Genomic DNA, 27,194 nt, shown 5'->3' on the forward strand with positions numbered 1-27,194 from the left:
GTTTCTGACACATGCACTTCAACCCCTGTAGTTTTAAAAGTGACAAAGACATCCCCTCTAGTTTCGTTTTGTTTTGTTTAAGGTTTGCCCCCTCCGCTACTGTGGTTGGTCCATACATTGAGGGGTTAGGATGATCCGATGGAGCGGGCACACCATATCTATGTCTGGACTAATTATCCCTTTATCCAATGCATACTTTCTTTGTCTCTGCTTACAACTATCGTTCACCCATCAAAACCTTCATGACGCTGAACCAACCTCATTGCGCACTGTTCCGATCTTTTCCCTCCTCAAAAGGAAATGTCGGAATCCGATCCGAATCCTCGCCAAAATCGGTTCGGAAATGCGTTGAGCATTCGGAAATATCGACGAAGAGCGACAGTGTTTCGGCCGTATCGGATTCGTTTATTTCGTGTAGGTTCTGTCCGTGCGGGAGGAGGCATTTTATCGGAGCTTCGGGAGCGGCTTTACTTCCGTTCTTTGCTGCAAATGCGAACGAATTATCGTCCGATCCTTTGGTATGTTTCAATCGTGTCACTGCAAAGTTTTGTAGATTTCATAACCCAATTAGGTTAGGTGCCTGGATGGTCGAGTGGGTTTTTAGTCGAAGGGTAGAATAAATTAGTTATAATTTTCTCAATATTTGTTTGGTATGGATAGAGATAAGGGTTTATCTAGATTGGCTTGGGTAAGAGTTTTAGAGTAAGTGGTCGAGTGGGTTTTTAGTCTTGTTCAAATTAATGAACAAAATTATCCTGAAAATTTTGTGTTTTGAGCACAGAGGAGGACCGACCCTTCCTTCTAAGTGGGTCTAGAGGTTGATCTTCCATCCAAGAAGATCAATCACGTTGTGAACTGATTTGGGTACCTAACAAATTATTTGTGAATGGGGCTAAACCTGTGGCTAATCGCTTAATTAATCGGTCTATGACGGTTTAACTGGGATTCTGACTACTGAGTCCAAACTCCGCATCTAATTGCAAGTTTTGCCCCCTTTTATTAGCTGAGACGAAATGTGTGTTGAAAGTTGGGAAGCTGGATAGCAGAATACTGCTTAGAAAGTACTTATAGTTGGGAATCTGGATACTAGAATACTTCTTAGAAAAATAACTCCCACGTTCACAAATCTGAAGAAATCAGTTTGACTCAGACATGATGAGGAACGAAATCCAAGTTGACTCTGTCTTGCATTTGGTTTTGTTGTTCACTCTTAAGTTGGCCCAAAGTTTGATAAGTAACTTCACTCTGCTGTGCTTTTCGGGTAGTCTTTTGTCTTTGCAGGCATAATAAAACTCTAGTCATACTTCAAGTGCTGTCACCTTGTCATAGAAATGGGAATTTAAGAGTGTGTTTCAAAAGGCAGATGCGGATTGAGCACGGCCAAATTAAATCCCAGTAGACTTGGTGTGTGTGCCGTGCACTGGGCCGCCCTTTGCGCAACAGTATGGTTGCTCCATTGTGACCTGGTGGTCACGGGTTCGAGTCACGGAAACAGCCTCTCTGCAAAGCTACGGCTGCGTACATCTAGCCCTCCCCAGACTCCACAATGGCGGGAGCCTCGTGCACTGGGCCACCCTTTTTTTTTCAGACTTGGTGTGCCGTGATCAAGTACTCTGTTTATGCGACCAAGTACCTGGTTGATGCAGTCATAAATTGGGAGGGTCATAGGAGTTTTGATTGACTTTATAGGGCAAAATGCGGACTTGGACAAAAATGCGGCCAGGCTAAGAAGGAGTCAACTTGGACGAGTTGACAAAGACACGGGGGAGTTCTTAAACTATGATTTAGGAAGAAACCATTTGATATTTTAAGCTGTCCATCCACAGAGAAATGTGGTTTCTATTAGGACTCTTGAAAGTGCGAAGGGCTAATTTAGTCGCCATCCATAAACTCAAATTCCCGTTGAGATATTTACTCACTAAATTATGGGAAACCATATGTTAAGATCAAATAGTACAACTTATGGGTTAAAATCAAACACCTACATTGTTGAACTATTGATCCTTATTGGCTGTGTTTGGAGGCATCCAACACTCTATGCGGGTTAATCATTAATTAAGAAGATATTCAAATGCTTGAGGGAAAAATGGGATCAAATATAGTTAAATAGCCTATTATATTAATTATTGATACAGACCTGGGGCATTCAACATTATTTAGAGCTCCTAGGTGCATCAGTACTAAATCTTGATTGGATTTATAGGGAATGAACAAGAGGATCAGCCTCCATCATATATGGAAGAGGGGGTGATTTCCTAGTGATAACCAATGAGGCATACAAACCACGACACATTGATAAAAAAGGGGCGGCCCAGGGCACGAGGCTCCCGCCATTACGGGGTCTGGGGAAGGCTAGATGTACGCAGCCTTACTCCTGCTTTGCAGAGAGGCTGCTTCCGTGACTCGAACTTGTGACCACTAGGTCACAATGGAGCAACCACGACACATTGATATAACTCAAAATTCATGAACATAACAAGCAAAATTAGGAAAATGTTGAGTTTGCACTTTCTATTCTCAGCAAATCCTTCATACTGTATTTACTTGGTATTACATATACTTTGTAAGCAGGCTGTGATATAATCGTCTTTCTATATGATTATGTTTGAATTACATATTTTTAACTAGTTCTTGAATTGCACACTTTTAAAAAATATATATATATATATATATATATATATATGAGAAAACGGTTCCTACACATATGTGTAAATAAGTTATCTACACACTAGCTTAAAATAGAGTGGGGGCCACATTATTTGGGTGATCCAAACCATTCATTTTTAAGGCCCTCACATAGATAGGGTGTCCACAAAAAATCAGATCCATAGGATCATCCTAACCATTTGAACTGTGTAGACAAAAAATGGACTAATTTGTGAAGGTTTAAAGACATCCATTTTACCTCCACAAATCGTAGGGTTGGGATGATCCTATGGATCTGATTTTTTGTAGACACCCTATCTATGTGAGGGCCTTTAAAATGGATGGCTTGGATCACCCAAACAATGTGAGCCCCCACTGTATTTTAAGCTAGTGTGTAGAGAACTCTCTACACATATGTGTAGGAACCGTTTTCTCTCTCTCTCTCTCTCTCTCTCTCTCTCTCTCTATATATATATATATATATATATATATATATATATATATATATATATATATTCTTCAAAAACTGCGCAATCTTGAATTGCACACTTTCAAATTATATTTTTCTTTCAGCATGCACTGACATGGGTATTGACAAAACTGTATTTTCCATTGAATGGTGTTGCACGCGAAGTTTGCTGGTTGTTCTACGAATGTCATGATTGAGAAATTCCAAATTATCAGGTTTACCTTTTGGTACAGATGGCATTTTCAAGTGATTTTAAATTTATATGCAGACTGTGCTGAATAAGATTCATCCTCCGCGGCCAGATTGGTATGAGGAGTTCAATGCATTGGCTCTGGATCAGGGCATGAAGTCTTATGAGGCAAAGGTTAGTGTCTTTTTAATGATATGTAGCTTTCTGTCTCTTCCTCATTTTGTGAATAATGTACCATCTTTTAGCTTCTGATTTTTCAAACAAAACCAATTTTTAACAAGATCAATTTTGTCCACCACTTTCAATCCCAAAGTGAGATTTTCTTATAATTGAGGTTTAAACTCTTGGATTAGACTTCACAATTGGTGGGGCCCCTATGAGTTTGATTTGTGACTTGTCTGCCTTTCCAGGGACATCCTCACTTGGATAAATGTAGAAGTAATGCATATATTGTATGTCATAGTTCGACATATACTAGTATGTAATTAGTTTACCTACCGCACACCTATTGTATTTTTTAAGTTAGTTTGGATAATCGAATATTATAAAGTACTAATAAGTGATTCTTGTAAATTAGTTTAACCATATGAACCTGGTGCATGGCTACTTACTATGTTCCCAGTACATGATTACTCATATACCGGAGTAAATGTGGCAATTATTGAGTTGAAACTTTCATTGGATACTAACGTTGTCCATCTAATTGCAGATTATGACTTTTCAATGCCTTACAAAGCATTCTTACTAATAAATGCTTATGCAAAATCTGATTCAAGCTATATACTTTATGACATCATGATTAAAGAGATAAATACCCTGTATTCAATAGATTAAGTGGTTACAATATTTTAATTTCAAACGTTTCAGCGCTATTGTGTTTCAATTTTCTGTTATGTGCAATGTTAAAAGAATCTCAATTCAGCCGAGTCAATGAAAAACTGCTAATTCTAGAAAGCTGGAGTTTTGGCTTAGTGTTCAGAGAGCCTGGCAAAAGTTCAACTCAGCGAGTTCTGAATCTGTTTTCAAGGTCCTGAGCATTTGTCCTGATAGTATAATGGGAACACAAGTTCATTAACATATTGACTAGGCCACATTTTTCATTCAGTTGGCTTGGACCAATTCTTGTGTTGTTTGGGAGAAAGCTGAAATTACTTGTTCCTACTCGGGCAGTGAGATTCTAATTTGTGTTCTAAATCCGGATGGTAGTGACTTTTATTTTAGAAGGGTTGACCTTATGTTCCTTTGATATAATTAGTTGTTTCACACATTCAAGTGATCTCTTATTATGCAGAATATTTGTTTTCCTTTGTAAGATAGCAGGTTACAAAGAAGAACTCTTCTCACATTTGACAGCAGAGAATAAGAAAGTGCTAGAGCTCGGTGTTGGGGTCGGCCCTAATTTCAAATACTATGCTAATGCTGCTGGTGTTAGTGTTTTTGGAATTGACCCAAATAAGCGAATGGAAAAATATGCTCGGGAAGCAGCAGTAACTGCGGGTCTATCATCAACACATTTCAGTTTTATACGAGCGGTATGGTGCTTCCTCGAAAGCTAGGTCTAACCTGTAAATTACTTGCCGTGATGTTATAAATCTGTGAATATATTTCAGTTATATAAAATTACGTGTTAGTCATTCAGAAATCAGGTATTACTTATTCATATGTTGGTTATCCTAATGTGTATGAATTTTTATTCTGCCAAATAACTCAAGAATTCTTATGTTTCTTTTGCTGATGGCTTCTATTCAACAAAGAGATTGCTAATATCTCCAAACATAATCGGACACGATATGCAGCTAACGACAAGATGACATGTAAGAAATACAAATACAAAGCAAGAAACCATAAGATTTGATTGCATATTGATGGGGATCGTAGACGTCCCTTACGGGTTCATTCTAGGCGGGGCCGCACTCAGAGGGGCCCATAGGTTTCTTTTATTATTCGTAGGGACATTTTGGGGATTTTTGGCTTTATTAGGGTTTTTTTGGTCTTTTACTGATTTCAGGGATATGTTGGTCTCTTCTTATTTGTTGGTTGCCTATATATAGGCCTGTTGTAGACTTTATTATCACTTTTGATTATTTGCAGAGATTATACCGTTTGGGATTTCTCCTGCTTCTCTATTATTCCTCCACTTCTTCTTCTTCTTCTTCCTCTCATTCTTCTTCTCCTATCCTTCTCCTCTATTCTTCTCTCCCTAGCCTGCATCACATATGTTTTCTAACATTTGTTTCCGAATGACGAATTTTATTAGAAAAAGGGGACAAGCGGACCAAGATGATCAAACAAAAAGGAAGGAGGCAACTAATTGAGAAAGGTACAGAAAACCAAAATCATGGAGAAGGTAGTTTAGAAAACTCTAATCCCAATATGGAGCTGCCGACAAGGTTAAAAGGTCCACATTTATGTTCACAGATCTCCACATGTACTGAAAGATAACCGCATGACCTTCAATCCGCTTGTGCACTTCTTCAATTGCATCGGTGCATCTCCAAAGGTACGAGGCATCCTTACTCATCCATCGAATCATGCTAAAACGAGTCACCCCTTAACTATCAGACGATCCAAGTCACAAGTCTACCAAACGAATACCAGCAAGGAGAGCCTGAACTTCTGCATTAACTGCACGTGTATGGGCTAAAGGGCCAGGGTAGGCCCATCTAGTAGCTCCATCCGATTCTCGCAAGTCCTCCTACGACCTCTAACCTGGGGTTACCAAGGGTTGATCTGTCAAAGTTTAGCTTGATGAGGTTGGGAGAAAAGGTAGTCAAAGAAATCTTGCTGCTGCATACCTCATCCCTCACTCCTTATATAGCATTTTGACAGTCCCTTGAACCGAGGGAGGACAGTACCTGGTGAATAACTAAGGAAAGAATTTTCTGATTCAATGATTTCTCTTTTTCAGATATGCCCTCAAAGATTCTACTGTTTCTTTCTTTCCAAATTACTCATAAAGTAGCTACCAGTGCCAAACTCTACTGAACTCTCCCTTTTTTGGCCAAAGGTCAACAAAAGACCATCCTTCAAACATTTTGTCGATGCGCTATGGGAAAACCCGGATGACCTTGAAGAGCCTCAAAAGAAAAGACCAGCTATCCCTGGAAACCCTGCAATGAATGAAGATGTGACCGACGGTTTCTCCGGCCTTGAAACGTAAGGCACAATGATGCTTATCCGAAGATGATTCACAATTCAGATTTTATCTAAATATGCCGTCTGTGAGAACACATAGACTATAGTTGGGGCGAGAACTCTCCGAGCTCTGCTAGCAGGCGAGAAAGACGAGCAAGGCCTTAGATGCTGGTAGAATGATCGAATAGTGATAGTGTTGGTTTCGTCCCAAATCTAAATTCTCATATCCTCCATTCGCTTCACAAAAATAGCGTCCAACACACTAAACAAACTAGCCGTCCTATCAATCTATCTATCTAAGAAGTTTCTGCAAAAATCGATCTTCCATCTAACATCTTTACCATCTCTGCAAATAGCCATTTCTAATGAACACTCGGGCTCCTTACCTATGTTTCCCGACATTGTTATTTGAATAGGAGAAGTTGTTTCCATCAGGGCATCTTGTGTGAGTACAAATTTGAGGAACTCGACAGAATTGAACTTGTCAAACAGTTGCAGAAACAAACTAATCAAAGAATACCACGAAAACAAAATCTAAGTTACAAAATAAATTAAGCTGATTCTTACCTTTGGTCCATGGAAGAATTACAGTGCTAACACCAATAACCACATCCTTATTTACCCGAGGAGTGGGAGCATCAGCAGATGTAGAAAACAAGCTATTCTAGGATCCAGAACATCAACAAATCACAAGATTCCAAAGTTGGAGGAGTTCCACAAGTAGAAGATTCTGACGACTGCCCAGTATGCCGCGACTTCCCTTGTTGAGAAAGTTTGTTAAAAACAGATCCCATGACTTTTATAGAAAAAGACACCATGTTAAATGATGCTATAATTTGCATGGAACTAAAATTAACTTAATTACACTATTACTATTCAAATATGGAATTTAACACTCGAAGAGATACATTCGGTTTTTATATGTTACACATTTCCAGAATTTAACAAATGCTCTCTCTGACATGATAAAACGTGGTTAGAGAAGTAATATTTTTCTTGAAAAAATGATGCACATGCACATCAAAGAATAGTCCAAAAGAATAATCTGCATCTATTGTATTTAATAAGAAATTATTGTTTCAGGGTAAATGATACCAAACCACATGTAATTTGAGCCCAGCGGCAAACCTTTCATTGCTTAATACCTTGAAAAGTGATGTGTTCACACAAAGCAAACCAATGGGAATATTTTGTAACCCCAAATAATTCCTTAGATGAATCTTCAAACCAGCCCACAGGTGCATAGCTGAGTTCTAAGGAGACTAGATTTAACCAAAGTGAATGACTCCAAGTCTTTCTGTCAGGTCTAAAAATTGTTTGGAGCTCACCTGGGTATCTAGTCAGTGTCAATGAAATTAATGGCGCTGTAAGCTATAACAAGCATTAACTGTTCCCATCATAGTGTTTTACCAGGGAAGACAAAGTAAAACAACCTACTCAAGGTTCTAAGTTTTGTTATAGATGACCCTGTAGTTTGTGCAATCAATTTTTTAGCTTATTTTATGAAAAAAATATGAGTTTTTTGGATGACAGTTGGATTATGTTCAGAGTACAAAACTGATTCACATGGACAAGTAATGAGTTTTCTAATCTTATGTTGGGCCTTTTCCATTTTTTATACTGGTTTTAAGCTTAAATTAATGTGAGTTTTGATGGTAAGGTTATTTTCGCATTATAATTTACTTCTCCATCCAGCACAGGTGTTTGCAGATATGTAACAGTCCTTTAGATATTTACATTTACTGGGTGAATAAAAAGGTGCTATCTAATGTACTTTTCCCTTAAAATTTTATGGATGCCCAATGTATATGAAGTAATTTCCTTGTAAAGGCTTAAAGTGATTGGGATAAAAATGGTGAAAAAAGTGGATTACAGAGGAGAAGTTTTCAACATAGTCAAGGTTTAATCGGAGGGTTTAGATCTTGAATTTGAGGAAGGGAGTTTACAACAGTAAGGTTTAGGAGGCCTGAGAGTAATCGTGCCTCCTTAACCCTAGAAAGAGACAACAAAAGCATCCAAAAAGTTGAAAAGAATCTCGACTTATTAACAAAGTGGCACACCCGTGCATAATTAAATGGTAATAAATGACACTAAAAGCTTCGTAAAAAGTGACAAATAAGGAGAGTATCTACGGTATACAAATTTTTAAAAACTCGTACTTGGCAAAGAACTCGACCATACCAAAATGGGCCCAACTCTTGCGAGTCAATGATTGACCTGATACAACTTTATTTACTTGGGCAGGTCTGACCAACTTTTTGGTTCTACTTGTTGGGCCCAAAACTAGGTCGATTTTGGCACACATGATGGATGAAATTTTTTTTAACCACTTCAATATATGTAATCCACATTTATTCAGTGATGTAAACTCATGTCCTGTGATTTGCTTCTTCAATTTGTTCACTTCTGATCAAGTAATTCATGTTTACTATTATTTTTTTGAGGAATAGGCATGTACTCGTTACTATCATTATTTTTACGTAATGTCATTTCTTAGAATTGAGTTGGCGTATTAGAAGATTGAAGGCATGGTCAACAATTTCTGCAGGTTGGGGAGGCATTGCCAGTAGGAGATGCATCCATGGATGCAGTCATTGGGACGCTCGTATTGTGTTCTGTCAAAGACGTTGATATGACATTGAAAGGTATTTGAATTTTTTGGGTCTTTTTCTTCTCCCTTTGTTACCGTAGAAGTTTGATAACATTGTTACATAGGGTTCATGTTTTATGCAAAACTATCACTCCAAGGCTGCAGTTATTAATCTTTCCCCAGTCCATTGATCGGCCTTATTCCATTGATAGAAGAAACTTGATATGGTAATTTAGCTGAAAATTTCACTAAAAACGGAAAATGGAATTGCATAGGGGTAGAGCATGAAATAAGTTTAACTCAAGAACTTGTCTGAGCTGTCATCCCAATTTTCTCATTGAAGGGGATGCAATGCAAGGGGAGGGATGGAAAGTTGTGTTTATATTCCCTCCTACCAACCCAAGTAAGTACGGGAGTTGAATATAACTTATAGTGGTTATTAACTTAGGCTGAAGGTGTAAACATACCAACTTCTCCAAAAGCTTAAGCTATTGGAGAAAGGCGTTATTTATCTTTTATACTTTAACACTCCCCCACACGTGTGGCCCACTTGGCAAACACGTGGCACATGTGGTCCCACTTTGGGCCGACCATCGCATGTGGATTTTTGCTATCGGGAGGTTTGAACTCGAGACCTTTGGCTCTGATACCATGTTAACTAACCAACTTCTCCAAAAGCTTAAGCTATTGGAGAAAGGCGTTATTTATCTTTTATACTTTGACACTCCCTCGCACGTGTGGCCCACTTGGCAAACACGTGGCACATGTGGTCCCACTTTGGGCCAACCATCGCATGTGGATTTTTGCTATCCGGGAGGTTTGAACTCGAGACCTTTGGCTCTCATACCATGTTAACTTACCAACTTCTCCAGAAGCTTAAGGTTCTGGAGAAGTTGCTCCAATAGCTTAAGCTGTTGGAGAAAGGCGTTATTTATCTTTTATACTTTAACAGAAGGCTTAAGTTAGGACCAGTGATTTTCTATTAAGACGGTGATAATTAACTTCTCCTCTATCAACTTAGAAAGGTTTTGCTGTTGCGAGAAATGCTCTTAATCTTTATCTAATTTGTGAATTCAATTTTTTTTCATGCAGTTTATATTATCTTGTCCCATCTTGCAGTGACTCCAATTCTTAGCATTTGTTGCATAGGCGACATGTTAAACAGACATTGACACGGTTATTCCTACAAAAAAATGATGTAGATCTTCTTGTTGTCTGTATCGTTGAATAGCATTTGTATTGTTTTCATTTATTTTCTTATTGGCTGGATTGTTCTTTATTTTTTTCTCACATTTAATATTTATATAATAATATACCTTTCCATATTGCCATATAACTCTTTAAACCTGTCAGTATTTCTGGTTTTCTAGGATTGCTCATTACACTTTGCATCCATTTCCCTCTCTTGCACTGAGACCTACGTGTCTAAGTCACATAGTTGCTGGTTTTGTGAAGGACCACCAATAAAATATCCATGTTCCCAAATTTCCTGCAAGTTGCCTTGTTCTTTGAAATGATCAATCTCAAATTCATACAGAAGTGAAGAGGGTGCTGAAACCAGGCGGGCTGTATATATTCATTGAACATGTGGCTGCAAATGGTAATGGATCTTTTTAATCTAGCCAACAAGGTGAAAATGGGAATGGTACCTGTAATTTTCATTTACCGTAACATTTGAGTGTCTTTGCTATGCAGATGGAACACCCCTAAAATTCCTACAGAGTGTTCTTGATCCTTTGCAACAGATAGTTAGTGATGGGTGTCATCTCACCAGGGAAACAGGGAAGCAAATTTCTGAAGCTGGATTTTCAGATGTGAATATTAACAAGGCATTTCTGTCAACTTTGTCTGTTATAAGCCCTCATGTATATGGAATAGCTTGTAAATAGCATTGTATTAACTCCATTGCTTGCCTTTAGCTACGATTCAAGTTTACTATATATATTATACTTTGATTATTCGAACTTTCAAGTACTCTTTTTGGATAGTCGATTAAGTTATAAGAGTACTAGTATCTTGATCAAGTTCACATGACAAAAAGCGAGCCGAGTCAGTTCAGCAAATAATGGTGATGTCAATGGGCCCGGCCCAATTTGAATGTGAGTTTTGGGACTGCTAACTCAGTGGGCCTGGGTCGTCGATTAGTCACATACATGTCTACAAATTATATTCAATACATTTTTTGATAGAAAAAGTATCAACTCACTCGATGCGTCAAGTGAATGTTTAGTAGAGGAAGAGTCAACTTCTCTGATTTTTGAGTCGACTCGCTGGATTTTATAACTTTTGTATATTCTAAAACAAGGCCAAATTTGAGTGCAAGATCCAAGGTAGAGGCTCCGAGTATTGCATGCGTTCTTTCTACAGTGGGAGTGTTTGAAGCAATGCTCCTTGCATGGGGGACTCGACCTTCAGTTATCCCATATAACTTAGCTTGCCCAAGGAACGAGCATATGTCTAAATCTAAGATTGGGCACTGGCCTGCCGTTTGGTTGGGAGGAAATCCTGAAAAGAATCACTTTTATGCTTCTCGTTAGAAGGCACTCATTTGGCCCTATTTCTGCCTCCTTTACTATAGTCATTACTAGTAGAGGTTCGATCGTACCAAGACTAATGCATAGATGGTACCAACACAAATGCATAGATTCGAATAATGGTCATGAGTAGTAGTTGAAGGTTCGAATCTAACAAAATTCTGAGAACTTAAGCTAAGCATATTGGGCGAGAGTAGCTCTTACTAATGGGCCCTCTATCACACCCTTATTAGCATAGTACAGAGGAGCAGCAAGCCGCGAGTTTGAAAAGTCGGTCTATGTGATACTAAGAATACATTGATCAAATGATTCCACACCCTTGACCCATTCTAGATGGGCTTTGAAGCATGCTGCGCTTCTTGAATCAAAAGAGGAATTCACTACAAAGAGATAGCTCGGATGGCGAACTCATGCCTGTCCCCTGCGCAACCTAAACATCAGTTAAGAATCATTTTAGGCTCGGTTTGCCCTTTTTGTTTTAGATTATGTCAACTGATTGTCAGTCCAAAACCTATTTTTGAGAATTGATTAGGAGTCCCAAACTGATTATTTGACTCAAAAAATTTGCCTTTTACCGTTTATCTAGACCCTTTAGGCCCTCTTCGTTTGAGATTTATGACAAACCGATGGTGAGCCCCAATCCCGATCATTGGACTCAAAATTGATGCAAGTTGGCTCCAATAATCGGCCTGGGACTCACCATCGGTTGTCATAATCTCAAATTATATATCAGCACAACTGTATTTTGATATTTTCACAAACCATTGTCAAAAGGTTACTCCATTTCCCAAAAAGTTCTCACAAGCATATTAAAGAAGAAAAGACAGCCGGGTTCGTGCAAATATCAAAATATGGCTGTGTTGATAAGACTTCCCTTGTAAAATGGTCCCACTCGTTTGATAAAGAAAGGAAATAAATACCAAAATATGTAGGATGCGTAATACGCATAACCGCTCACTATAGAATGACCTTATGTAAGAAAACCTATATATCTTCACAAGTTCTTTACGTGAGGGAAAAAATATCAAAATACGAAGCGAAGCCCTCTAGATAGGATGCCAAACCCTAAACCTAGAGAGATGACCGTTTCATTCTCGCCCTCATCTATCTGAAATCCTACACCCAGATTCTCTGTCTTTGTCTGGTTATTTAGGTCTGCAGAGGAAACCCTAGTATTTCGCTCATATTTGAAACCCTAGCCTGTCTCTATCTTTCTCTGGTTTTTCTTGTTGTCAGAGGTCTTAAGAAAACCCTAACCCTAGATGTCTTCTTCCGGTCAGACTCAGTTCCGTTACACGCAGACCCCATCAAAGGTCCTGCACCTTCGTAATCTGCCATGGGAGTGCACGGACGAAGAACTCGTCGAGCTCTGCAAGCCCTTTGGTAAGATCGTTAACACCAAATGCAACGTTGGCGCTAATCGAAATCAGGCATTTGTTGAATTCGTGAGTATCATTTCTAAACCCTAACATCCCTCTCTGTTTTTTTTTTTGGGTGTAATTTGTTCGATTTGAGCTCCTTCGTTTAGGGTTTTTGGGATTTTGCTGGGTCTTGATTAAAAACTGTTTTTGGGATAGAACCTGATTTTAATTGCTTGTGCATACGTTTGCAGGCTATACATGTCTTAGAAATTCGTGTAAAAATGGATTGAATTTTGGGATTTTTATTATGTTGCTTGTCGATGCCCGTATATGCATGACTATGGATTTAATTAGTGTCTTCAAGCGAATTTTAGTATGTCTTGTTGAATAAGAACCCGCTGCTTTACTGTTGGTTGGATATTATACTGGCTGTCAAGCAAGTCATAGATTGAGAATGATTTTGAGTTTTATTTTCCATCTCTATCTATCTAATCTATAATAGATATCTCACACACGCACATGCACGCACGTATGCACATGTATGTACATGTATGTATGTATGTATGCATGCATTGTGTGTGCGTGAGCGTGTGTCTCTGTACGTGCGTGCGTGTCTGTACGTGCGTGCGTGGGGTCATCACCCCCAAGAGAGAAGGCATTCAGTGACATATCCTACGCTCTTTAGCTCCCCTCCCCAACAAGTGATAGTAGGATCGGTTATTGCAGACGCAGATGATACCTTTATGGTTCACGAGTTAAGATTCTCCCGTTCGCGGGCCGGCTGCTGCATGAGAGAGCAGTCACGCAGGCTCACTTTTCAACAAATTTTGTCTTATTCATTTAATTCACTGAGATGGTTGCTCTCTCATGCAACAGCTGGCCCGCGAAATGCCTTCTGCAATGGTTCTAGCAAATCCCATTTATATATATATATATATATATATATATATATATATATATATATATATATATATGTATGTAGGGAAATGATAAATGCACCCCTTTTCATCACTTGATATATATATATATATATATATATATATATATATATATGTATGTAGGGAAATGATAAATGCACCCCTTTTCATCACTTGGGACACACAGTAGCAGTGTGTCAATGACTGCAGAGGGGCTGATGTACTTCACGTCAGAAGGATTCAACGGATTTGATTGCCACGCACACTGCAGTTGGGTGTCCCATGTGATGCAAAGGGGCGCATTTATCATTTCCCTATATATATATATATCATTTCCCTATATATATATATATATATATATATATATATATCTGTGTGTGTGTGTGTGTGTATATATAGAGGAAATGGTTTGTGAGCAGCTGCTCAGATAGCTTATTTGTGCATGGAATTTTAAAACAAGGGCGGGCTCACATTTTGGGGGTAATCCTAAGCATTCATTTGGAAGGCCCCATCATGGATGGGGTGTGTACCAAAAATCAGCTCGGATCATCTTAGGGTGTCCATTTGTGGAGGGAAAAATGGACCGATACTGTTTGTCCACAAATCTGCCCATTTTTTCCCTCCACAAATGGAAGGGTTAGGATGATCCAATGGAGCTGATTTTTGGTACACATCCCATCCATGATGGGGCCTTCAAAATGAATGCTTAGGATCAGCCCCAAAATGTGGGCCAACCCTTGTTTTAAAATTCCATGCTCAGATAAGCTATTTGAGCAACTGCTCACAAGCCATTTCCTCATATATATATATATATGAGGAGCTTAAGCTCACCAAACTTATGGTGCACTTAAGTGCCCAATCACATGGGTCCCACATTTTCTATCGTGATCCAAACCATTCATTTGCAAGGCCCTTTCATAGATAGGGTGTGTACCAAAAATCAGCTCCATAGGATCATCCTAACCCCTCCATTTGTGGAGGGCAAAAATGGCAGATTTGTGGACAAACAATGTCTGTCTATTTTGACCTCCACAAATGGATGGGTTAGGATGATCCTATGGAGCTGATTTTTGGTACACACCCCATCTATGTAAGGGCCTTTCAAATGAATGCTTTGGGTCATCCTAACAAAGTGGGGCCCCATGTGATTGGGCGCTTAAGCGCACCATAAGTTTGGTGAGCTTAAGCTCACCAACACTTTCCTCTCTCTCTCTCTCTCTATATATATATATATATATATATATATATACCTTAGTGGTATACATTTGATTGGCGTAGGTCATTCTACAAAGTCTGGTCTTTTCATATAATTTTAGCATCTTATCTTAGTGGTTATACTTATATCGCAAGTGACCTGACATTGTGGTTGCGAGCTTGATGCCACCTGACTTGGGTTCCAGTTGGAGTTTGTGTTGGTCTCATCATAGTTTTGCGCAAGGTTGGACACTTGAAGATTGAAACTTGATTAAGACTCGATGATGATGTTGCCAACTGGGCCCCTGGTTGGCTTGACACACTGTTGGTGCTCTCTCTCTCTCTCTCTCTCTCTCTCTCTCTCTCTCTCTCCACACACACACACACACACTCATCACAGCGCACACACTCTCATCACAGTTTTGCAGGGACAGCTTGTCCTTTGGTCATCTGCTATCTATAGTTTTGCATATTTCTGAATAAGTTTTTATTACCGCTCATGGAAAAAAACTGCCATTCATCTCCCTATTTTTGCAATTATAAGGTTTGCTATCATTTGATGTCATAAATACATGATTTTTCAAATTATTAATTGATTGCATCATTTCTCTTTAAACATGTTTTTGTTAAGTATGATGCAGTAGTATAAATTGGTCTTATTTTGACTTCAATCTTTTTACCCAGTGTTAACAATATTACCATTTATTGTCAGGAATGTAGAGTTAAGCTGTTCTTATGACAAGTACATATAATCATGTTTCAGCGAGTAAAATGCCTGAACTTGTCTTTGAATCTTAGTTTGAAGTTTGTTCACATAACTTCATTTAATTCATATCTTGATGATTTCCGAGTTGTTCTAATTTGCAGGTGGACCTTAACCAAGCCATTTCAATGGTTTCATATTATGCGTCTTCATCTGAGCCTGCACAGGTTCGTGGTAAAACTGTTTATATACAATATTCAAATAGACAAGAAATTGTTAACAATAAGAGCACTGGAGATGTTGCTGGAAATGTCTTACTGGTGACTATTGAGGGTGTTGAGGCTGGCGATGTTAGCATTGATGTCATTCACTTGGTAAGCTTTTTTTTTATTTGAATTGTTTTATATGAAAAAATTCTGTTTATCCTATGCCTTTCTGCTTGACACAAATGTTTGCAAATAAAGATACCTGGGGATATCTTTTATGTCATGTAAGTTTCGTTGGACCTAGCCTAGCCTCCTTATTGGAATATGCAAATCTTTTTGTGGTTAAATATCATGTATGGTTATGTTTTATCTCATTCAAATCTTTTTTATTTGGAGACTGATTGTAAATAACATCCCAAACAGCATTCTTTTTTAAGCCTAGTGCACTATATATATATATATATATATATATATATCATGCCTTTGATGTTTAGATGAATGATATGCTCTTACCTACAGGTCCTCTTCTGTGCTTAAATAGGACTGATTGGTACTTTCTCTTCAAATCTTCATGTCAATGTTTGCAGTGATTGTTAATATTTTTTTGTTTTTATTGCTTCATTGTAAAGTATCTAATTATATTCAATGTTTCAGGTATTTTCTGCCTTTGGATTTGTGCACAAAATTGCTACCTTTGAAAAGGCTGCCGGTTTTCAGGTCATATATCTATTACATATGGACAAGTATAGTTTGCATGCTAGATCGTTATAATAACTTGTGCAGGTTTGCTACATATTGCAATTTTGAAGTGGAAAATATATTTTTGGCAGGCACTAATCCAGTTTAGTGATTCTGAAACCGCCTCTTTAGCACGAAATGCTTTGGATGGGAGAAGTATTCCTAGGCAAGCGATTCTTTTCTTATTTTTAATCAAATTTTCTAGTAACAATGCCCCTGGTCTCACCTTTTGGGTTACTGATTGATGAACATAATTTTTCAGGTACTTACTTCCAGAGCATGTTAACATGTGCCACTTGCGTATTTCATTTTCTGCTCATACTGATTTGAATATCAAGTTTCAATCACATCGCAGCAGGTATCAACCAGCTCATGAAGCCGTTACATTTGTATTGCTTTAATGTGTGTGTCTCTCTCTCTCTCTCTATATATATATATATATATATATATATATATATGGAGGAAACTTTAAGCTCACCAAACTTATGGTGAGCTAGCTTGCCCAATCACATGGGTTCCACATTTTGGGGAGTGATCCAAACCATTCATTTGCAAGGCCTTATCATAGATAGGGGGTGTACCAAAAATCAGCTCCATAGGATCATCCTAACCCCTCCATTTGTGGAGGACAAAAATGGGGCAGATTTGTGTCTGTCCATTTTTGTCCTCCACAAATGGAGGGGTTAGGATGATCCTATGGAGCTGATTTTTGGTACACCCCCCATCTATGTAAGGGACTTTCAAATGAATGGTTTGGATCATCCTAACAAAGTGGGCCCCCATGTGATTGGGCAAGCTAGCTCACCATAAGTTTGGTGAGCTTAAGCTCACCAACAGTTTCCTCATATATATATATATATATATATATATATATATATATATATTCACACTTACATATACATATTTTTTGTATTAGATTTTGTTCCTTCTATTGGGCCTTCTATTGGATCTTCATTTTCCACTGGTAATTATTGATCTTAGTTGTAACAACTGTAGTGCTGCTTATTTAGTGTGAGATGCGTTACCTAGGGATTAATTAGTCAGCCGGCCAGAATACGGATTTAGTTTGATCTCTTTGTAGTTATCTTTATCTCATGATAAGCATCCGATGTATTTCTCTAGAAGAGCTGTAGCTGAACTGTTTCAAAGTTCATGTTCTTTTATCTTGTTGATAAGATCATGGTGATGATAAATCAATGTGACACCCTTGCTTATATTCATGGTTTAAAATGCCGATACCAAAAGTACATGACTTCGGTGCCGGCCGAAATTTCGACCAATTCCATTTTTTTTTAGTTTTTCCCAATTTTTTGGGATGTTGGGAAATTTCAGCCAAAATTTTAACATGACAGATTTTTTTTAATTACCGACTTTAGGCCAAAATTTCAGTATTTCGGCCGAAATTTCGGTTTCGGCCACCTTCGAAACCGATACCAAAACCAAAATTTTAAACATTGCTTATATTTAGAAGATCTGTTGAACTTTTCAAAGTTCATGTTCTTAGAACTTGTTTACAAAAGCATGGTAACGCAATGTGACACCCATGCTTCTCTCCAATAGAGGCGCTTGTTAACCATTTGTGGCCATCAATCCTATTGCCTTTCCATCTGCAAACAGCTCCCATTTGGTTTTCACTTTGATAAAAGTTACTTTTGTTTTTACCCTTGCATAAAGGAATTATGGCCGGTTATCTATTGATCATGCTGTACCGTTGATGGCACGCATCTCGGATTCATATCTGTGAAAGATATTTGACAATCATGCTATAATATATATAGCACACATCTCGGATTGATCTTTGTGAAAGATAATCTACATTATGAAATGATTTTTATTTGAGTTTATTTTTGTTACCAATTGGATTTGGGGTTTGGTAACCTTTTGTTAGATGGGGAAACATAAACAACCTTTTGCATCTTACGTTTATAATTTATATTTTTTTTTAAATGACGTTTATAATTTATATCTGAACAAGACTTCTTTTCCTGGAGAGAGAGAGAGAGAGAGAGAGAGAGAGAGAGAGAGAGAGAGAGAGAGAGAGAGAGAGAGGTTTTGATTGGGATACACATGATTTCATTAGAACAAAAATGTAGATTGGGTTCTACAACTATACATATGGTTTCATTAGAACATGGTTACTTCTTTGACTGGCACACTCCTAAAAGACGCTCTTTATTATTCATAAAAAATTGGAACTTAGATGCAATTTGTCAATTAGTATATTTTCATCATTCCCTTCATAGCTTGGACTCGAGGAGTTGATGTAGGACTGTTGCGGAAATATGATTACTCATGCATCTCTGATACCTTTGACATTGGACAAATGCCAATGAAGATTGGAGAATCAAAGGGAATGGGGCTGAACTAAGGGTTTATAGTTGATTTAGGTCTTTTTTTCAATGACAATAGTTGGTAGTGTTGTTGAGGGGGATTTCTATGATTCTAAAAATCAAGATTAGTGATGAGAAAATAAAGCTGATCAATGGATCTGGTGTACAGGCAAATCAGAGGCATTTATTGAACTAGGGGTAGTAGAATCAGACGAACTGTGGAAGTTTTATACTTTGGGGCATTGCCTCTTTTTAATACTCATATCTGTACATATCAAACTTACGGGCTTCATAGTGTTGCCATTCTGTTTGCTACCTTGAGAGCTTTTGAATATTGGTTCATCAATTGTGTTCTTGCCTCTTGGAGTAGTCTCAACTTATACCGGAAACTTCCTAGCTATGGGAAGCTCACTTTGGAAGCTAAGTTCTTGGTTCCCAAATTTAGGGGAAGCACGCTTCTCACACACTTCTTACGTGTTTCCTCTTACTTAAGAGTATATATATTTTTGAATGGTAACTACTAACAGTACTCTTCTATTTGGGTGATTATTTTTTCTAAAAGAGTTATTTCTCCTTTCAATAGTGCTAAATGAGCTTATTTAAACAAAGAGTGTATTCAAAGCCTAAAAACTCATCTCAAGTTTCAAATAAAACCTATGTAGATTTTTTACCAAAAACTTTAACATTAAATATACATCAATAGAACTTGCGAAACTATAAATCCATAAAACTTCTAATTCTAATCTACCACAAAGTCTTCTTTACTACTTATAACCCTTACCTACATTAACCTTTCCTCCTTAACTTATTATAGACCTACTCCTTCTATACATATCTTGTTTGCTTCCAATGAGGCTTATTTATTTATTTTTGAATGGTTCCAATGAGGCTTATTACATGCTTTTATGTGGACTTTCAATGAATTGCCCCACACATTTGCTCTTTACCTTCTCTAGAGTTTTTCGCTACCCTCATTTTCTGTTTTCTAGATCCCTCGCTTCCCGCTTCTGCTCCCGAACTCGCTTCCCACTCGGGCAACTATGGTATTGATTGTATTGACAGAGTAACTACTTTTTCACTTCTTGGTTTAATAATGTTGCCATTTCTGTTATACCATGTGCGGTGTTCAAATGTGGCTACATATACCCTACGCCCTCGCCCTCGCCCCCCCCTTCCTCATCTTCCTGCTTAATATTTCTTCTCCATCCTTTGTGTGAATGGGAAGCTTGTTTAATGTTGTTTTATTATTTCACTTTATTTATGGGAGTACTTTTTGTGTCCCGGTGTAGTTAATGCTCTGATGCTACCTTAAAATATGAAATTATTTACAGTTTTCATCGTAATTGACCCGGTGCTATCACTTTTCTTGGTTGTGCAGGGATTACACAAACCCCTACCTCCCTGTGAACGCTTCTGCCATTGAAGGAACTCTACAGGTAAGCTTTTATATTAATGCAAACATAATTTGCATCTGTCGTGTTTTAATTAGGTGTAATCATGGTTTTGAATTTCGGCCGGGACCAAAATTTAAAACCGAAACTGAAATTTAAAAATTTCGGCCGAATTTATAAGATTTTCACCGAAATTGCTACTGAAAATTCCACGGTAATTTCGTTTTTGGCTGAGGCTGAAACCAAAACCGAAATTTCAAACCTTGTGTCTAATCAGCTACTTTATGCAGCCAGCTTTTGGTCCGGATGGGAAGAAAAAGGAGCCAGAGAGTAATGTTCTTCTTGCGTCCATTGAGAACATGCAGTATGCAGTCACAGTGGATGTTCTTCACACGGTAAAAACATTTAATTTCGTCCCTAGTTTCATTGTGCTAGCACCTGGCTGCCAGACACTCTTAAGGCATCCTTACAATAATCCGTGTTAATCTATCTTAGGTGTTCTCGGCGTTTGGTACAGTCCAGAAAATTGCAATTTTTGAGAAGAATGGTGGCATTCAAGCATTAATTCAGTATCCTGGTGGGGAAATAACTCCTGTTTTTTGTGTTTTCCATTTCATTGTAATAATTTTGATGTACTAGCAGCCAACAATTTTGTCTTCAATTAAGATTTCTTTTCCATTGTTACCTATTCTCATATGTGCATTAAATTTTATTCTTTGCTGATCTTCTTTCCTGTTTGAAGTATGAGCTGGGAATTTTTTGCACATATCCAATCCGAGACAAGTGCTCCTTAGCCTCCTTATATACATACACATTTTAATCTCCAACGGCAAGAAATTATTTTACATATGCACTCTTGCACATACCATTGGCTGAATGTTCATTAAATCTTGAAATGATCAAGTCATGATCAAATACATTTATGTGGCTTACAGATATTATGAAAATGGGTTAATTTCAGTTTCGAAAAATTGGGTAGGTGGGGTTGTCAGCAGTCTTCGGGACGTATCTCAAGAATGAGTTCATGAACATTCTTTGTTTGGTTAATTCTTAGAATTTTTTAATTCTTTGAGGGTGATAGGAGAACTTATATCTTAGGTGCTTATGCTCTTTCTTGGTTAGATCTGTCTTGTACCGTTTTCTGAATGAAGCCCCTCTTCTTTTCAATTTATTTAGAGCGCCAACTTTCCCTTGGGTTGAAGCATTTTTCTTTGAAGTTGCGCGCGTGGAGTTTTCTTTGTTATCTTGAAGGATAAGAAATGTATGCAGAGAAGTGTAATTTTTCTTGTGTAATTGAGTGGTGGGATCAGCAAATGTTATCTTCATCCATTGAGAGGTGGTGGGCAAGGTGTTGTCTTTTGTAAAATGTTTTCAAGTCTCTTAGGTATTCCCGGCACCCGCTTTTAGATCTTATTATCTGTCGTGTGGGCAAAAGAGTCCTTTGGAGACGAGGGAATATATAGTGAAATAGTTTCGTGGGGATTATGTAACGAAAGGAATGTGAGATTTTTTTAGGGTTAGGTCACTCAATCATGGAAGTTGATGGAGAGCATTTAGTTATTCATTTGATTTGTTAGGGCTCTTTCCACCATTAGGTGAAAAAAGCTGCTCCAAAAATAGGCGTATGCCTCTTGAAGTGGCGAGCACATGGTATTCTTTAGTAAAAGGCGAAAGAATAGTTCACTATGTGCTCACCACGAGGCTGCGTAGCATTAAGTTATTCATAATCTATTGGGTTCCATTGGAAAGAAATTATGGTGCCTTATTTAAAGACCTATTTCAAAAAAGGTCTATTCTAGGTTGTAATTTGGTATCCACCCCTATCAAACTGCCTCAAATTGAGTTCAATGAGAGCCCTTAGTGTACCAAATTGAGAAAGAGTCATCAGTATGTCAGATCACCATCGACTTTATGAACAATAGTGAATTGGAAGTTCTTACACTTCATATTGGTCTATCGTTTTTGGTTTGTATATACAATCTGTTGGGATGAGGTTTGTTCATCGTTTGTAATCTTATTGGGCTTCAATAGCTAATCCGAGTTGGTGGAGTTAGAGGATTTCATCGTTGAGGTCACTATTTCAAAACTGCTTCAGTCGTTGACTCACCAAAATCAACTCCCTTTTACATTCGCCGGGTTAGTGTCCATGTCCGCATTTTGCCCTACCAAGTCAATCAAAACTCCTTCGACTCTCTCAAATTATGATCTCATCAATTGAGTACTCAGCTGCTTTAACCCAGTACTTGTCCTCCGACTCGAGTGGACTAGGATTTACTTTGGCCGTGTTTAGGCCCGCATTCACGTTTTGAAACACTGGTTGAGATTGTTGACTCCAGTAGGTAGTTCTCTCTTTCTAGCAAGTTTACACACTCACTCGTTTTGATATGTACTCCTTTCTATTGTAGACTTCTCTTAAGCTGCGTTTGGGGTTGTCAGAACTAGGAATCAGAATCAGCATCCTATTCTAATTCAATGACAAAAATCAAATTCAAAAAAATCCATTAAGAATTTCATTCCGACCAGGGTGGAATCAAAATAGAGAATACCACCTCTTGACGTGGGAACCAGATTCCAACATTTTCCCTCGCTGTTTGCCTATTTTATTCTGTTCAGTTTTTTATCCAAACGCCGGAATTGGGCGGAATTACAATAAGATGCCGATTCCTGCGCCTAATTCAGGCAATCCCAACGCACCCTTATTGTCTTGTACAATTCCAAACCACCCGTCAATTCCCAATACGGGTTATTTAAATTATAGGGACACAAGCATATCAAAACAGAGGTGCGAATGTCAGTTCCCCTTTTATTTCTAAAATATTAGTTTTAAGTATACCGATGCGGTGGAAGCTTGTGAGTTGTGGTATTCCAGTTATTTGTATATTTTTCATTTGGGTCGTGTGTCAAGTTTTGAGCCATGACATGATGGAGACACAGTGGGAGACACCATCTTAAAATGTTTTTTTTTTTAAATGTAGAGTTTCATTAAAATAAAGAAAAGGAACAAGAAACAAAAAGACTCGACGCTTTTTTTCCATTAAAAAAAAAAAAAGACGAGACGAGAGTCTGAGTCTTAGCATGTCTTTATTTATACTCATGCTGTTTAGTACTGTAAAGCACAATTTGCTAAGACTATTCCTGGCATTTCATGTACTTTTATTTTGCTTTTCCTGCTTCTCCTTAATTCATGCTGCCTGTCACATGCTATTCAAAGTTTCAAGCATTGATTGTTAAAACTCTACCTGGCTTTTATTTCTTGTAAAAACTTTTGGTTTTCAAACTTAGCTAACTTTAAGGCTTGATGTGGTCATGTTGTGCATATGATTCTATTTTAAAGACGTGTTCTTGCTCCTTAACACATTTGTTAGAGATTTGGCGTGACGCATCTGGCTTGCATTACATAATTTGTAATTACTGATTCACATTGCCAATGTGAACTTTCTAGTCTTAAGAAGCTGCTGGCTTCTTCAAGACTTCAACCTTGTACGTAAAAGGCTTCCATGAATGATTATTGTCGTCATGACTACACGCGATCCCTCCATATGTTTCAAAACTTTCCTTCATTGATTCTTTAAGCAACTTCTATTTTATAAAATAATTTGGTGTGGTGATGAATGTCCTGGTTGCAGTAATTTGAGTCTTGCCTGTGCAGTTCAATAGTGTAGAAAAACCATTTTAGATCCAAAATAAATGCATTTTTTCTTTTCCAGTTTTCAAGTTGAATACGTGGTATATTAATAAAGGCTGAGAGTCTGAGGGATTCATATGATATATCTGGAACATTCATATGATTTATCTCAAGTTTGATGTGATTTTGCGTTTCTATGCCGATTTGTTGTACTCAGTGGGTTGATTTTTAACAAATGGATACATTTATTCTATGTGCTTCCTAATCAATAATTCTATCCATGCTTCAGATGTGACAACTGCTGGAGTTGCTAAAGACGCTTTAGAGGGACACTGCATCTATGATGGTGGCTATTGTAAGCTTCATCTGTCATACTCTCGTCATACTGATCTCAATGTAAAGGTATTAATATGAGTTTTTGAATTATATCCATGCAAAAGAAATGGAAAAAAACTTTAAAAGCGGCTTTTGGAGAAAGAAAACAGTGTGTCGATTACTGATCCGAAAAAAAAAACAGTTTGTCGATCAATGTATGCTTCCTGACACTTTTTTACCTTGTTATACCAAATTCTTTCTTTGAAATTGATTAACCCTTTATTTCTCAGGCACATAATGACAGAAGCAGAGACTATACAATCCCGGAGTCGGGTTTGCTCGCAATGCAACAAGCTTCAGCTCTGCCAACCACTCCCAGTGGTTGGCAAAGTCCTCAGTCTGCTTCCATGTTTGGCGGTATTTAATCTTTTTTTATATCTTTTATACTTTAACACTCCCCCTCACGTGTGGCCCCTCTTTTTAGGGTTGGCCTACATGTGGCCCCTCTTTTTGGATTGACCATTACATGTGGATTTTTAATATCAATGAGTTTTCAACTCAGGACCTTTGCTCTGATATCATGTCAAACAACCAATTACTCCAAAAGATTAAGCCGTTGGAGATGGCGCTATATAATCTTTTATACTTTTAACAGGTATGCATCCACAACTTCCCGATGGGCAAATGTCAGCATGGGACCCAAGCATGCAAGCAGGAAGATCGACATTTGTTTCGGTTCCAAGTACATTTCCAGGTCAGTCTTATGGACCATATTCTACTTCAGGGACTGTGCCTACCTCTTCAGCCGAATCAGCCCCTGGTATGGGTTCTCAGTGGATGCCACAGTATGGCCATCAACAGAATGCTCGGCCCCGCGGTCCATCCCCTTCAGGTCAGTCTTCTGCTTATTATTCTCAATAAGCTGCATCATATCTCGCATTCTTTCATGCAACACATCTTTTAGAGAAATACCAAGGCCTTGGATGTCCAATGGATTTTGCAGTAATTTGCATTGGCTCTGGCTCTTGCTCTTAATCTGTGTAGCTTTATGGTTCTTTATGCCCTCTGACCTGAAGTTGGGTTTTTTTAACCTTTGAAGTGCCCATTGTGGCAGGACTTATGTCTCATTTGTTTATCATTTAAATGGATATCTTTAGTTTTTCCTGCATCCATTTCTGTGTCCATAGCCTAGTGAAGAAAGGGGCATGTGCCTCAAGTGAAATGATGGGGCTATATACGTCTTGTTGTGGTTATATAAACTCCCATCAGTGTTGCCGATACATATAGGAGAGGGTGTATCTTGGTATATTTTAATTTTTTTTTTAAATATATAGAAATATAATTTTTAGAACAAAATTAGAACAAATAATATTGTAAATTTATCAGGATTTTCATGATAAAAACAAAATATAAAGATATGTCTGTGATTTCCAATATCCAGTTTTGGACTCAAAATGGATTCTCAAATTCCAAAACGAACAGCACCTAAAGATGTTTCTTGTATCTCCTCTACGGTTAGTCAGGTCTGCTTTGCCTATTATATTGCTAATGTTGAACTTCGAAAAAAAAAAAAAAATTGCTGTGGGGCCCACAGGGCACTTTGTCCATGTCTGTATGGCCCGGCCCGTTTGCCACATTGATTTGCCTATGGCTCTGTTTGGTTAGATGAATGAGATTTTAGTGGAAGTAGTAGTCAACAAGGAGGTGACAAGGGTGGGATATGTGTAGACTTGTCTGAGAAGATTAGAGGGAATTTTGGGGAATTTTGGTAGTGTGTTTGGTTAGATGTCAAAGCATGTGGGAGAATGGAGGGGTGTCATTAACAAAATAAATAGTAAAAGAGAGAGAAAGAGAGAAAAAAATAATGATTACGCATGGCATTTCATATTCTACTCTTCTCCCCTTTAAAATTTACCAAAAACAAGGTTTGGCATTGGAAAAGTAGGAGAGGGGACAATCCCGCCACATAGGCGCCACCTAAGCCAAAAGCTAATAATTATCTCTCTTCCATGTCTAGAAGTCCAATGGGATTTGAGCTAAAAAATGACAACCAAACAACATTTGGTATTTCATATTCTTAGAAATGCTCAGCCGTCTTCCTTATTTTTTGCAACCAAACAGAGCCTATGGGATTTGGGGGCTTTATATGGTGTAAAGGCCTTACAACAATACGATAGGGGTACCATGGCGGTATGGCCCGTTTGACACATTGATTTGCCTATGGGGTTTGGAGATTATTGATTTGCTTAGGATTTGGAGATTTTATATGGTGTGAGGCCTTGCAACAAAAATGCCTTAGTACTACCCTTGATATTTGATCGCCTTAGTACAGTGAAAGTACCATCCTAGATATTTGATCCAACATCAGCTCCTCAAAAAGTGATCCGAGCTGCTGTTGGATCAAATATCAAGGGCGGTACACCTACGGTATTGTTGTAAGGCCTTACACCATATAATTTCTCTGGGATTTGCTAGCTACTTTCGCAGAAAGGCATTTCGTGGCTGGCTGTTGCAAGAGCCACACAGGCTCACCTTTCAACAGATTTTGTCGTAGTCATTTAATTAATCTGAGGTGGCTGCTCTAAAATGAAAGAGCCAGCTGCGAAATGAAATGGGCTTTTGTTATGGTGCCTAGCAAATCCCTTTGCTTATAAGCTTATATGCATCAATTATTAATTTGCGTATAATCATGTATGAGGAAAAACCACAAAATTCGCACTTATGTCTGTATCCTTAACCACAAAATGGTTATAAAAAGTTTGCATTTCTTATGTAATGGCTTTCAAAGTGAACTTAGTGTTGCCTTTACGAATAAGATTTAACTTCAAACAATTTTATTTGTAAATAAAG

General features: G+C 38.0%; 2 protein-coding genes and 1 non-coding gene across 6 annotated transcripts; 2 read left to right on the forward strand and 1 right to left on the reverse strand.

The window, feature by feature from the left end:
• Positions 1-155: 155 nt before the first annotated feature.
• Positions 156-10,994, forward strand: LOC143848225 (uncharacterized). Its single transcript, XM_077357111.1, has 6 exons — positions 156-518; positions 3,384-3,479; positions 4,619-4,837; positions 8,989-9,085; positions 10,568-10,630; positions 10,726-10,994. Exons 1-6 carry the CDS (start codon positions 189-191, stop codon positions 10,917-10,919), a joined length of 999 nt encoding a protein of 332 aa, XP_077213226.1. The 5' UTR covers positions 156-188; the 3' UTR covers positions 10,920-10,994.
• A 1,527-nt stretch (positions 10,995-12,521) lies between these two features.
• LOC143848191 (polypyrimidine tract-binding protein homolog 1-like) lies at positions 12,522-25,514 on the forward strand. Of its 4 annotated transcripts, none has more exons than XM_077357073.1 (12): positions 12,870-13,009; positions 15,749-15,802; positions 15,904-16,113; positions 16,600-16,662; positions 16,776-16,849; positions 16,946-17,041; positions 20,392-20,449; positions 20,695-20,799; positions 20,900-20,981; positions 24,319-24,431; positions 24,635-24,761; positions 25,000-25,514. In XM_077357073.1, exons 2-12 carry the CDS (start codon positions 15,791-15,793, stop codon positions 25,263-25,265), a joined length of 1,206 nt encoding a protein of 401 aa, XP_077213188.1. In that variant the 5' UTR covers positions 12,870-13,009; positions 15,749-15,790; the 3' UTR covers positions 25,266-25,514. The 4 variants fall into 4 exon arrangements, 3 of the variants coding, with proteins under 3 accessions (XP_077213186.1, XP_077213188.1, XP_077213189.1); XM_077357074.1 differs by lacking the exon at positions 12,870-13,009 and adding an exon at positions 15,136-15,360; XR_013235338.1 differs by lacking the exon at positions 15,749-15,802 and having other exon boundaries at positions 12,522-13,009; positions 24,319-24,384; positions 25,000-25,022.
• Positions 21,995-22,108, reverse strand: LOC143849210 (U5 spliceosomal RNA). Its single transcript, XR_013235590.1, has one exon. It is a non-coding gene; the product is annotated as a U5 spliceosomal RNA (small nuclear RNA).
• Positions 25,515-27,194: the final 1,680 nt, after the last annotated feature.

The sequence above is a fragment of the Tasmannia lanceolata genome, unplaced genomic scaffold, assembly GCF_043159265.1.
Source record: "Tasmannia lanceolata isolate RefF3 unplaced genomic scaffold, GAP_Taslan_0.1 ptg000016l, whole genome shotgun sequence".
NCBI classification, from domain to species: Eukaryota; Viridiplantae; Streptophyta; class Magnoliopsida; order Canellales; family Winteraceae; genus Tasmannia; species Tasmannia lanceolata.

What these genes read in the sequence shown, in the direction of transcription:
- LOC143848191 (XM_077357071.1), top strand. Translation starts at nt 12,827, where the DNA reads ATGTCTTCTTCCGGTCAGACTCAGTTCCGTTACACGCAGACCCCATCA. An exon ending in TTTCAATCACATCGCAGCAG is followed by an intron (nt 17,042 to 20,391) that starts GTATCAACCAGC and finishes TTGGTTGTGCAG; the next exon opens with GGATTACACAAACCCCTACC. An exon ending in AGCATTAATTCAGTATCCTG is followed by an intron (nt 20,982 to 24,318) that starts GTGGGGAAATAA and finishes TCCATGCTTCAG; the next exon opens with ATGTGACAACTGCTGGAGTT.
- LOC143848225 (XM_077357111.1), top strand. Translation starts at nt 189, where the DNA reads ATGCATACTTTCTTTGTCTCTGCTTACAACTATCGTTCACCCATCAAA. An exon ending in ATTTCAGTTTTATACGAGCG is followed by an intron (nt 4,838 to 8,988) that starts GTATGGTGCTTC and finishes CAATTTCTGCAG; the next exon opens with GTTGGGGAGGCATTGCCAGT. An exon ending in CGTTGATATGACATTGAAAG is followed by an intron (nt 9,086 to 10,567) that starts GTATTTGAATTT and finishes AAATTCATACAG; the next exon opens with AAGTGAAGAGGGTGCTGAAA.